The sequence below is a fragment of the Ahaetulla prasina genome, chromosome 1 (assembly GCF_028640845.1).
Source record: "Ahaetulla prasina isolate Xishuangbanna chromosome 1, ASM2864084v1, whole genome shotgun sequence".
Taxonomy (NCBI): Eukaryota; Metazoa; Chordata; class Lepidosauria; order Squamata; family Colubridae; genus Ahaetulla; species Ahaetulla prasina.
This window is the reverse complement of record NC_080539.1, coordinates 363943179-363956388: the sequence shown is the minus strand read 5'-3', so window position 1 is coordinate 363956388 and position 13210 is coordinate 363943179. Positions and strand designations below refer to the sequence as shown.

Genomic DNA, 13210 nt, shown 5'->3' with positions numbered 1-13210 from the left:
CAGAGAGAGGGAGAAAGAGACCGTTTTGCCGGGAGGACGGTGGGAATCTGACCCGGAAATGTTACGGAAGGGAAAGTCCGGTTCGTGAGAAAGCCATGGCGGAAGTAAGAGGGAAGAGGCCATCGATCCGAGAGGCCGGAGGGCGGAGGGGGCGGGGCGGGTCCGAGCTGCGGTGGAAGCGATGCGGTACAACGAACGGGAGCTGCTGTCGCTCTCCCGGCAACCGGCCGAAAAGGCGGCGGAGGTTCTCATGCGCGCCCCCAAGAAAGGAAGCGGTAAGGAGAAGGGGCAGTGACGTCACGGCGCGAAAGGGAGGGGGGATGTGACGACACGAGACCGGGGAGGCTAATTGCGTCATCTGAGGGCGCTGGGAATAAAGGAAGCGAGACGTTCAAGGGCCTCTCTGGCATGACTGCCATCCCTGAGGACTAGAACCTTGAGTGGGCTTTTATCAGACCTGTGGTTACTAGTCCTCAGTTCCAGCCTCCATGCAGTTTTTGTCTTCCGCAATCCCTCGTTCATTTTCACGATGACTCTGATTCATTTACCGATTTTATGTTTACACTTTGCAGATTTATTATTTTGATTTGCCTTCTCCCTAGTGCCTCCTGGTCCCCAAAACTAATAAATGTATAGTAAAATATAGGTAGTCCTCAACTTACGACCGCAATTTTTATTTATTTATTTATTGAGCAATGAAGCTCAAAATTTATGTTGCTGAGTGAGAAATTTGTTAATCAGCACAGTAGGTGACAGTTGGTAACTTGCTGTGCCACTGTGTCTTTTGCCCCGTTTTACGACTTTTCTCCCCGCCTTTGTCAAGTGAATCACTGCAGTTGTTAAAATAGTAACACGGTTGTTAAGTGAATCTGGTTTCCCCGCTGACTTTCCTTGTCAGAAGATTGCAAAAAGATCTTCAAAAGATCGCAAAAGGGGATCACATGACTCTGGGACACTGCAACCATCATAAACCACTGCAACCATCATAAATGGGAGTTTAGTTGTCAAGCACCTACATGTAAGTTGTAAGGTGGTGCACGTGCATGTAAAACCACCGGCACTGGTTGCCGGTGGTCTTCCGGGTGCAATTCAAGGTGTTGGTTATCACCTTTAAAGCGCTCTATGGCACAGGACCGGGTTACTTACGGGAACCCCTACTGCCACCAATAGCCTCCCATCGACCTGTGTGCTCCCATAGGGAGGGCCTCCTCAGGGTGCCATCAGTCAAACAATGTCGACTGGCGGCCCCTTATCTGTGGGGGCTCCTGTCCTGTGGAATGCGTTGCCTCCGGGGCTGCGTCAACTCCCCGACCTCCGGTCTTTTAAACGCGAGCTCAAGACCTTTTTATTTCACCGTGCGGGGCTAGCCTGACGAAATTTTTAAGTGGGGGTTTTATGATGGTTTTATCTTAGTTTTAACTTTATTAGGCCATTTTATAATCAGTTTTTAAATATGTTTTTAATTTTTGTTCATATCTATGTCGTTTTATTTGGCTGTAAACCACCCTGAGTCCTTCGGGAGAAGGGTGGTATAAAAATCGAATAAATAAATAAATAAATAAGTCACTTGACCATGGGAATGCTGCCATGGTCACAAGTGAAAAATGGTCATAAGTCGCTTTTACCAATGCTGCTGTAATTTCAAATGGTCACTAAATGAACTGTTGTAAGTTGAGGACTACCTATAGTTCAGCTTTAAGGTGCTACAAGATACTGGGTAGTTTTTGCTACAATCGACTGATAAGCAACTTCTAATGGAATTCATTTACAAATACTTTCTTAAACCAAATACATTAAAATCTTCCTTAATATGGCTGCGTTTTATAGATATAGATGCACAAACCTCTAGTGCAGAGGCTTCTGTATTCGGACGGCCCATCTGTCAAAGCAGGGTGATCTACTCCATACTTTCCCCTGATATTTCCATTTCTTGCTTCCTAGCCTGCTCTGTTCTTGAGGGTAGACTTGGGAGATTCTCCCCATCATAATGTGGCGGTCAACTCTGAGGTTTGTTTAGGTCATATCTCAGGGGTACTTCGGCTGTCCTGATTTCAGAAGGTGCTGCACTTGGGAGAATTAGCTTCACTGTTTGCTTATTCAATGATGTCAGTACTGTACATGACAATTGGTACCTTGCTGTGCCACTGTGAATACTGAAGCCATTCTGTTTAAGTGAACAGTTTGGCTATTTTGCTTATTCATATGCATGCATAAATACAGCACTATTGCATCGGGGATTAATAACTAGACTCCTTTTTAAAATCATACAATAACCCCTTTCTAAATCTTACGATATCCCCCCCAGTGAGGATTGTAATTCCTCACTCCCAGTATATTTGATTTTAATGATTTTAATGCCCTTTTTTGACTCTTCCAGATTTAACTTTCTTAGTGCGAGTCTCCAGAAAGAGAATTATTAAAGTACAGGGAAAAACTGTTCTAAGGCATTCTGAATCTACAGGATAGAATGGGCCCATTTATTATAGTATCGAGTGGTACTGATTTCATTAGGGGCTAAATATTCTTAGGGCAACTTTTGAGGGTAAAAAGCTTCTTATTTACATGACATCCTTCCTCCAAGAAACTCAGGTTAACATAAACGTCAGCCAACACGCTTCTTGATACTCCTCCGATAAGACAAATGAGGCCAAGAGAGGAATGAATAGTACCAGATCATTTAATGAATGTTGTGACTGAGGATTTGAAGTCAGTTCTGCCAGTCATAAACTACTATTCTAACTGCTTTTTGCCATTAACTGACATTGGTAGGGAGACAAAGAGGTATTGTGTCATATGCTGAAGCTAAATGTTGCATTAATGTGGTACCTATGCGTGTAGGAAAAAACGTTTAAGCATCCTTTGATTATAACTGGTCTCAGGTGCACAGCGTGGACCTGCTGGGGTGTAGCAGATGCTGAGCTACGCTATTCCAAACTCAGGGGCTGCTTCCAGGCTTCCTGCTGACAACCCAGCTGTCAAACTATGGCTGCCCAGAGTCACTTGGTAGTGTTGGGCAGCCATAGAAATCGGATACATAAAAACTGTTCGTTGTGTCTCTTTTCTCTTTGCAGCTTTGAAGAAACGCCTGGTGAAATTAGTGGTCAATTTTCTCTTTTACTTCCGAACAGACGAGGCTGAGGTAACAGTAGTTAGCAGCTGTGTTGAAACGTGATATGAATTGCACTTTAGTTGCACCTAGGCCTAAGGGGTTAGTACATCATGCAGTAGTTAAGCTGATATTTTTATTGGGTGATCACTAAAAAAATTTTTCCTGCTATTTGACCATCAGCTGGGATGAAGGAACCCTTGGCCCTTCAGTTATAATTAAATTATTGGCCCTGCTTTCTGAGACTAATAAAAATCAGACCGTCTAATATATCTGGAACAATAAGGTTGCCTACTCCTGTAATAAAAGTAAGAATTGGAATGTGTTTTTAAGTTCAACCTAGGCCAATTCTGAGGGGTGTGTGTGTGTGTGTGTGTTGGTTTGTAGTGTTCTGTGGTCACATGATTGTGATTTGTGATGTTTTTTGCCATTTTCTGGCAGAAAATTCCAGTAAAAACCCATGAGATATTCTGGATTCACTTAACACCTTATGGTTTGCTTAACCACCATGCAGGTTCACTTAATGTCCACCATGACTTACTTTACAGCCATCATAGAAACAGTTTTAAAATTGAGTCCAGTCACGTGGTGCCTCATTTTACAACCATAATGACTGATGACCAAAATTTTGGGCTCCATAGTGGTTGTAAGTCAAGGACTACCTATAACCGTGATGGCGAACCTATGGCATGGGTTGCCACAGGTGGCACGCGGAACCATATCTGTGGGCACGCGGGCGTTGCCCTAGCTCAGCTCCAGTGCACATGTGCACACCGGCCAGCTGATTTTTCAGGCCTTCTGGGCCCACCATAAGTTGGGAAACGGGCCGTTTCCAGCCTCCGGAGGGCCTCTGGGGTGGGTGGGGAAGGCTGTTTTCGCTCCCAAAGGCTCCAAGAAAGCCTCTGGAGCCTGGGGAGGGCAAAAAATGGGCCTACCAGGCCCACCGGTAAACCTTTTGCTGTCACGTGCCAAAAGGAGGGTTGCACGGGGAGGGGTCACATGCGAGGTGTGGGGGGGCATTGAATTATGGATGCAAGCACGCGTGCAAACCCCCCCCCCACGCTCCCCCTGCTTTTGGCATGCGACGGCAAAAAGGTTAGCCGTCACTGACCTATAAACATGCCCATCTTAATTGAAAAGCAGATCTGATTCTTTCTCTCTCCCCACCCCTTTCTCTCTCCTCAGCCTATTGGTGCTTTATTGTTGGAACGCTGCAAGATCAGCAAAGAAGAAGAAAATGTCTTTTCCATCAGTAAGTGACTTAGAACAGGGGTCTCCAAACTTGGCAACTTTTAAGACTTGTGGACTTCAACTCCCAGAGTTCCTCAGCCAGCAAAGGTGGCTCTCTGGGAGTTGAAGTCCACAAGTCTTAAAGTTGCCAAGGTTGGAGACCCCTGCTTTAGAAAGAGTTGTTGGGATGTTTGTGTCAGGAGCAAATTTTCCCCCCTAGCAAATTGGCTGCCTTTTTTCAACATTGACAACATAACAATGTCACTGATGACATTGAGTCAATTCACTGATCCGTTCAGTTTAGGTTTGCTGGCTCTGACGGGCAGCTGCTTTCCCTGTTTATGCAGTTATTTATACACATCCATTTGCACTATTTCCCACACTCATTTGCATTATTCAGTTGATCCCGAGGGTGCAGATAAACCTCCAAGTAGCCTCAACGACTCTCAGAAAGAGTGCTAATGACTGCAAGGAATATAAATCCTTCCATCCTCCACCATTCAGTCAGAATAGAATAGAATAGAATAGAATAGAATTTTATTGGCCAAGTGTGATTGGATACACAAGGAATTTGTCTTGGTGCCTATGCTCTCAGTGTACATAAAAGAAAAGATACGTTCATCAAGGTACAACATTTACAACACAATTGATGGTCAATATATCAATATAAATCATAAGGATTGCCAGCAAAAAGTTATAGTCATACAGTCATAAGTGGAAAGAGATTGGTGATGGGAACTATGAAACGATTAATAGTAGTGCAGATTCAGTAAATAGTCTGACAGTGTTGAGGGAATTATTTGTTTAGCAGAGTGATGGCCTTCGGGAAAAAACTGTTCTTGTGTGTAGTTGTTCTGGTGTGCAGTGTTCTATAGCGTCGTTTTGAGGGTAGGAGTTGAAACAGTTTATGTCCAGGATGCGAGGGATCTGCAAATATTTTCACGGCCCTCTTCTTGATTCGTGCAGTATACGGTCCTCAATGGAAGGCAGGTTGGTAGCAATTATTTTTTCTGCACGAATCTGAACTGAAGAATGAGAGCAAAACATCTTTAAGGAAAAAAACAAAAGCAAAAGTCCAGTTACCTTTTGAAAAAGCACTTTTCGGACAACTGTGACTTGGATGACTGAGAATCTCCATAAACAGTTATACATTTTTCCCCAATCTCTTCCTAGCAAACAGAACTTGAGGGGGAGGAAGAGTCAAAACATTTGCTCCATACACTCCCTTTTCAGGCAGCAGTAGAATAGCTGCTTCTCCTCTTCCCTAGCTTGGGGGAAGCTGGGGAAACCCTCTTGTAGCTGAGTGAGAGAGGTCTTGAGAGTGACTAACCAGGGAAGGGGACTTGGGGAGAAGACAGCTAGTGCAGTGAGGTCTCAACAGTCCATGACCAGTTGTGGCCATTCCAGTCTCAAAGCAGATAACTGTAGTTTGAGATTGAGTCTTTCTCCATCTTTTTACTCTGGAGGAACCTTGCAAATAATTTCCAGGTCCCTGGGAATCCCTGCATAAAAACAGCAAAAAAAAAAAAAAAGCGGGGGGGGGGGAGAGAGAGAGACACCTAGCACTGATGACATTACCTAGTTGGGTAGTGAAACATCTGCAAAAAACAACAACCAAACTCAATAAACACACACTTCAACCCTGAGCTACAAATATTTTCTTCTCCTTGCATTAGAACTTACTGCATTCCTTCTTGGGGCGAAAAAGTCACATTTTAATGGAATTCTGTTAATTTGATAATCCAAGATGTTCTTCAAATAGGTAACATTTTTACAGCTCTTGATAAAACAAGCTTTAGTTTGATCCTGCTTGGACTGCTGTAATTTGCTGGCAGGGTTGACAGATAAATTACATCATGAACCAGTACTGGGCCGGGATAGCTCAGGCAATAGAGAAGCCTATTATTAGAACACAAAGCCTGCAATTACTGCAGGTTCGAGCCCGGCCCAAGGTTGACTCAGCCTTCCACCCTTTATAAGGTAGGTAAAATGAGGACCCAGATTGTTGGGGGGGCAATAAGTTGACTTTGTAAAAAATATACAAATAGAATGAGACTATTGCCTTATACATTGTAAGCCGCCCTGAGTCTTCGGAGAAGGGCGGGGTATAAATGTAAACAAACAAACAAACAAACAAAAAAAACCAGGAATGGACAATTTTTCCCCAAGAGTGAGAACATGATAGCAAGGAAAGTCACAGGAAAGTTGGGGCTGATTTGGAGTTGTTTGGTGGGAGGGCTCTGATTTTTAAGAGGGGAACAGAGAGAGACTGGGAAAAATTTAAAGATTCTGTTGTCAAGAATTCAAAACAGCAATTTTGCTGAGCGTAATGGGAGTTTTTTCTCAATGTCTCTGCCGATCATGATGGTAAACATCAGAATCCTTTGCATCTGGGCTTGAAAATCAGCATGGCTCCTAATTAGTTGGCCCATTAGCCTTTGCTTAGGTCAGTATCTGCCTTCTGTGTAAATGGTTGTCAAATCAGAGTTTTCATTACCACATTATTTGGGGTGGGGAGGGACGAAATCTATTAAGTTTAGATACCGCCCATCTCACTCTCGGAATGATACTGTGCCGTGTACAGACCAAAACATAAAAAACATAAAAACACAATACATAACAAGTTCAGTAAAATAGGAGCCAAGTAAAAACACAGATACAATAAGTAAAAAAAGTAAAAGCTTATGGAAGTGTTTTCAGGGTGGTAACCAAAGGTGGGGTTTAGACGGGTTCGGCTGAACTGGATGCTGATTTTACATCTGGTTCGCTGAATCGGTAGTTGCAAGGACTGGCTGGCCCCGCCCGGCCCTTCCCTCCCAGGAGTCACCACGTGGCCTGTTTTGGATGCTGGGTAAGTGCAGGATCTCCGCAGAGGCTTTGGGAGGGCGAAAAACGGGCCTCCTGGAAGTTCTGGGAGTCTGGAAACGGACCTGTTTCCAGCCTCTGGAGCCCGGGGAGGCTGTTTTCGCCCACCTCCAGAGCTTGGAGAGGGCCAAATGCCCCCCCCCCCGCACACCATTGGTGCAGGAGGCCAAGTAGGCCATGCCCACCCAGCAACCGGGCACAAAACCAGTTGCTAAAATTTTTGAATCCCACCCCTGGTGGTAACACCCCCCAAGATTGCATGCCCCTCTTCGAGCCCCACATGAGTTGGCACAGCCAGGATTTGACACTCTTCCAAGGGGCCAACCCCATGTCTGCAACAGCAGAGAAGGCTCTTTTCCCAGACACCCCCCTCCCACCAGATGAAATTCTTTAACCCACAGCCCCTGTTCTGGGAAAGTTGAATTGAAGCCACAGAAGCCGTCAGGATGACTGTTTTGTGGGGTTGTTTTTCTAGGCTTCCTTGAAGAGCCAGAGAGGAAATACTACTTTGAATGTGATACAGACGAGCAGTGCCAGGAATGGATTGAGGTCCTTCGCAAGGCCAGGTAAGCTCATCTCCTCACCTGAAGGTGGATCAACTGTATTTATTTATTTGTCTGTCGTTATCTATTTGGAGAGTACCAGTGAAAGGCAAGCCTGAAGGCAGTGACGATATTGTTACCTGGCTTGCTTTAATTTTTATTTGGCACCCGCAACAGATTTATTAATAAAGAACTAAATAAAACTATGTTGCCTTAAAAACATTCGCTGCCTACATTGGGGCTGCTTTGGAAAAACAAGGGAGAAAATAGGCTCACCTCTGCTGGGTGGCAATTCTTTCTTAAGTGACCAGCAGAGAGCAAAATGGTCTGTCTATCCCAGAGGTCTCCAACCTTGGCCACTTTAAGACTTGTGAACTTCAACTTTCAGAATTCCTCAGCTGAGGAATTCTGGGAGTTGAAGTCCACTAGTCTTAAAGTGGCCAAGATTGGAGACCCCTGATCTATCCCATCAGTTGTATCCAAACAAACCTTGAGCCAGTTCTTTCAGTTCTGCTGTTCTCCTTTGATCTACAGTTATGAATTCATGAGAAGCAGCTTGATCTTTTATCGGAATGAGATCCAGAAGATGACCGGGAAGGTAAGCCAGTGGCTGCAAATGACAATTCTTATTCCAGAGCATCCTGATCAGAGGTGGTTTTCAGCAGGTTCTGACCAGTTCTGGAGAACCGGTAGCAGAAATTTTGAGTAGTTCGGAGAACTGGTAGTAAAAATTCTGACTGGCCCCGCCCCCATCTATTCTCTGCCTCCCGAGTCCCAGCTGAAATATTGATTTTACAGTATCCTTCCCCTGGAGTGGGGTGGGAATGGAGATTTTACAGTATCCTTCCCAAGCCCCGCCCACCAAGCCACACTCAAAGAACCAGTAGTAAAAAAATTTGAAACCCCCACTGATCCTGATTGCTAAGAGTATTTACAGGCCTTTTGAGATGTACACACCAACCAGATTCACATGCTTCTTGCCAAGTTCCACTATGGATTATTTTAATTTTGGATATTTGTATGAATGCAATTCTTGCTTGTAAATCATGGGGCAGGATTCTGTGCTGGTGTGAACCCAGCCAATTATGGCTTAGCTAATAAAAAAGGGACACGGTGGCTCAGTGGCTAAGACGCTGAGCTTGTCGATCGAAAGGTTGGCAGTTCAGCAGTTCGAATCCCTAATGCCGCATAACGGGGTGAGCTCCCATTATTTGTCCCAGCTTCTGCCAACCTAGCAGTTCAAAAGCACGCAAAAAATGCAAGTAGAAAACTAGGAACCACCTTTGGTGGGAAGATAACAGCGTTCCATGTGCCTTGGGCGTTGAGTCATGCCAGCCACACGACCACGGAGACATCTTCTGACAGCGCTGGCTCTTCGGCTTTGAAACGGAGATGAGCACTGCCCCCTAGAGTTGGGAATGACTAGCACATATGTGCGAGCGGAACCTTTACCTTTACCTAATAAAATTGGCTGACCTCCATTGCAAGGATAAATTCACGACTGGCAAGGTTTGTGAATTTGTGAATAGGTTTGTGAGGCTGTTTGAGGGGGGCTTTGGAGTGCTTAGATTGGGAAATGTAAGACAGCTTCATAGACCGGGATACCTACGGGACCGTCTACTGCCAACGTCTATCTCCCAACGACCGGTGCGCTCTCACAGAGGAGCTCCTCAGGGTGCCGTCAGCCAAGCAATGTCGGCTGGTGGCCCCCAGGGGGAGGGCCTTCTCTGTGGGGGCTCCTACCCTATGGAACGAGCTTCCCCCTGGACTCCGACAAATACCTGACCTTAGGACCTTCCGCTGCGAACTTAAAACCTACTTATTTCGTCTTGCTGGACTCGCTTAAATTTTAAATTATCAAATTGATTTTATGGGTTTTAAATTTTTTGTAAATTTTAGAGGGTAATATTTTATCTATAAGTAGCCATATCAAATAGGTTTTTTAAGGGTTGTTTTTAGTTTTTTATTGTTGTTTTCTTTCTGTATTTTATTCTTGGCTGTACACCGCCCTGAGTCCTTCGGGAGAAGGGCGGTCTATAAATAAAAATATTCTATTCTATTCTATTCTATTCATTTCTGAAGGCATTTGATAACATTTACTAGCTAGGTAGAAGATAGCGATTGAAGCGAGACAGGGAAGATACAAATAGCTTTCTGCTCCTATTCTCATGTGAGTTACAGATAGAATTGTAGAGCTACTCGGGGGAAATGTGATTTCAAGAGACTGGGGATAAATCAAGCTGCAACCTTAGAAGCATCTAATGTTTAAAGTCTTGCGTTATGCTTCTCAGATGAGGAACAGGAGCAAAAGGCAGTGTGTCATGTTGTTCACCACCAAGCCAAGTTAGCATCTGCTAACTTGGAAGGAGATACAGATGACCTCAGTGGAACATATGCCAGGCAAATGTAGGTAGCTGGCCGTTTTAACTAGCATGGAAGACAACACAAATAACTTGATGGAACAAACTGTTAACCTTCCACCTTCTTCCTTTTTTGGACGCAGGACCCCTTGGAGCAATATGGCATCTCAGAGGAAGCCCGTTTCCAGCTGGGGGCACGGAAACTTTAATCCACATGAGGCGAACAAAGGAACTCCACTGCTGAAATGTCAACAGAGTCAATTCTCTTTTTTTTTTTTTTACGAACTTAAGGGAGGGAAAAGGGGATGTTTCTTAAAAAAAGAACAAAAAAAAATCACCCACACTGTCCACACATGCTGTATGTCTTCTGCTGCTTTGTGATCTCAGTTTTGCTACTACTGATAGCCACAGCTACAATGAGGATAATTGATAAGGAGGATCAGTTTTGTGGTTGGGTTAATTGAATCAGTTCTGCCTCTATTATATACAGGTGCTCAGAGCAAGTACACGTGTAAAAAATAAAGGAAAGGGAGAAAGGGAGCGTCCCATTTGCAAGAAGGCCTTGATTTTAATTCTTTTTTCAAACCCCTTTGGTAAGGCAGTGAGGTTTAAATGACAGATGGCAGAATGTTGTCCATCAGCAGAGCTGAATTTAATAGGTACCCCAGCTCTGCAGACTCCCAAATTCACATTCCCAAATCCTCCCAAACTTACACTAATGGCCAAAATTGTGGAAACCTTTTGGGAAAAGGGTATTTTTGAGGTTTGATGGCTATAACACCACTTTTTTGTTTTGAGTTTCAAGATAATCATATTCCATTGCTGGAATGGCTTGGGAATAGCCCAGACCTTAACCCAATTGAAAATCTATGGAGCCGACTAAAGAAACTTGTTAGTCAGAATAAAACCCAGCTAATAGAAGCACTCATTCAATCTTGGTTTCACATTATAACAGCTGCAGAACTAAAAGACTTGGTCCACTCCATGGGAAGACATTGTAAGGCCGTAATTCATGCTAAAGGTTACCCAACTAAGTATTAACTGACGTGATAATTTTTGTATATCTTTTTTTTTCTATGTGTTTCACTTTACTTTATACTGTAACTGCTATTCTAATAGCAAATCCTTCATAAAAGTTATTGCATTACATTATTGTTTAAATTATCTTTCCATTGATATATAATTTTACTCCCAAAAAAAGTGGTGGTATTAGCTAGTTTTAGAAAATAAACTTTTCCCAAAAGGTTTCCACAATTTTGGCCACTACTGTATGTCAGACTGGTCTTCCTACCATCTCCCTGCATTGGGTCTAATTAAGCATCTGAGTCAGAGCAGAACAGAGCAGATATGGTATCTGTCTCTTCAGGAGTTATTGCAATCAGTCATGAAGCTTATGAGGCCAGCGATTTCTCCCAGACACAAAATGGATAGGCTGGCAGTCCTTAACTTATTCTAGATGTGAATGAAGTGTTTTAAGTGGAAGGCTGGCAGGCAAATGGACACAGCGAGCTCTCTGCCTCTTTGAACACAGAGGTGTCGGTGTGAATCAGTGCTCAAAATAGTTAGGGCCCTGCTTGCTGATCTGGAACGATAGATTCAACAGATTTTCAGCTTTATGATGCTGCAAATAGATCATTTGGCATCGTGGGCAGCCCTTACAGTCAATAGTAATTATTTCCTGCAAGAATAAAAAAAGAATTTAGAGACTTTTTCAATCTTACATGCTTGGTGTTTACGTTATGGGTGACAAGTGTGGTTCATAGCAGCCGTGAAGATGCACTCCTGAATTGTCTGGTGTTTGTAAAATTTCTCCTTTTATCCACCATTCTTGGTGTTACTCAGTCTTTCTGTTGCTTCTTCCAGTATCTTTCCTGTCCAACTTTGGGAACTGGCAGCTGAATGTATTTTAAAACCTGCTGTGAAATTTCTTCAGGCATTTTGAAAGTTTTCTTAATTTTTATCAAGAAAATGGGGAAACTGCTTCTCAGATAGAATGCCTGTGGTTATTCAGAAAAGCGTTTAGAGCCTTTAGAAATTCAAGACGTACTGTACCCTCAAATCTCCCTTCTCTTCCCCTACCATTCCATCTCTGTATAATAAAAAAGCAATTACTTTTCCATTGATGGGTTTAGTTATTTTGCCTATTTACCTGCTTTTATTTTCTGCTGCTCTGCCACTAATGTTAAAAGTATTTGTTATCAAGTAGGTGTGTTGGGCTTTCAGCAAACCTTTATTTAGTGACTTATTATTTACCTGTCCTTCAAGATAGGTAAATATTTAGGAAAGAAACTTGCTTACGCCTAGTGAATGGCACTCTAGGCACATTGAAAAATTAGATCAGAAATGTTGCAACTGAAAGATACGGTACAATGGTTCTGAGATAACATCTGCCAGCCTCTTCAGAACTCTGGGATGTAATCTGTCAGGACCTTGTACAGAGTAAGAGTTGAAAAGAGACCTTGTAGGTCATTTAGTCCAACCCCCTGCTCAAGCAGGAAACCCTATACCATTTCTGACAAGTGGTTGTTTAGTCTTACCAACCGAGTGGTCAAGCCAGAAGCACCTGTTTGAGTTGGCAACAGAATACATTAAGTCAAAACCAGTTTGCTTCGTTGTGATGTAGCAGGTTGTGTGGCTTATAAAGCATGGTTCGTGCTTTCTGTAAACTCTTCCAATTATTTACTTAACTACCTAGTCTCAGGATAAAACACATTTCTCTGACACTTTGAGAGCGTCCTGTCCCCCCCAGCAATATTTGGAGCAAGAATTTTTGCAGATCAGGCAAAGAGAATGAAAAAGGTTGTTTGGGCAGAGCGATATTATTTGTAGATTGGGAAAACTGCCTACATTAAGAATTTTAGTGTCCCCAACATTTACAGTACCCTCAATGCCATCTGCAGTCTTTGGGAAATTGTCATTGAAATGACAAGGAGTCAAAATTTAAGGGTGAGCAAACCTGATGCTTTCCAAATGTTATAAACCAAATCCCCCTCACACACACACACACACACAATATTGGCAATGTTAGCTGATTCTGACAGGACTCTGCATCTGAAGGCAAGGTGATTTTTTCCATTACCATCATTTATAGAACTAGTGGTATCTGG

At 43.4% G+C, this 13210-nt stretch overlaps 1 protein-coding gene across 1 annotated transcript; it reads left to right on the top strand.

The window, feature by feature from the left end:
• Positions 1-95: 95 nt before the first annotated feature.
• Positions 96-12220, top strand: PLEKHJ1 (pleckstrin homology domain containing J1). Its single transcript, XM_058163411.1, has 6 exons — positions 96-275; positions 3072-3139; positions 4292-4358; positions 7677-7767; positions 8278-8341; positions 10247-12220. Exons 1-6 carry the CDS (start codon positions 182-184, stop codon positions 10310-10312), a joined length of 450 nt encoding a protein of 149 aa, XP_058019394.1. The 5' UTR covers positions 96-181; the 3' UTR covers positions 10313-12220.
• Positions 12221-13210: the final 990 nt, after the last annotated feature.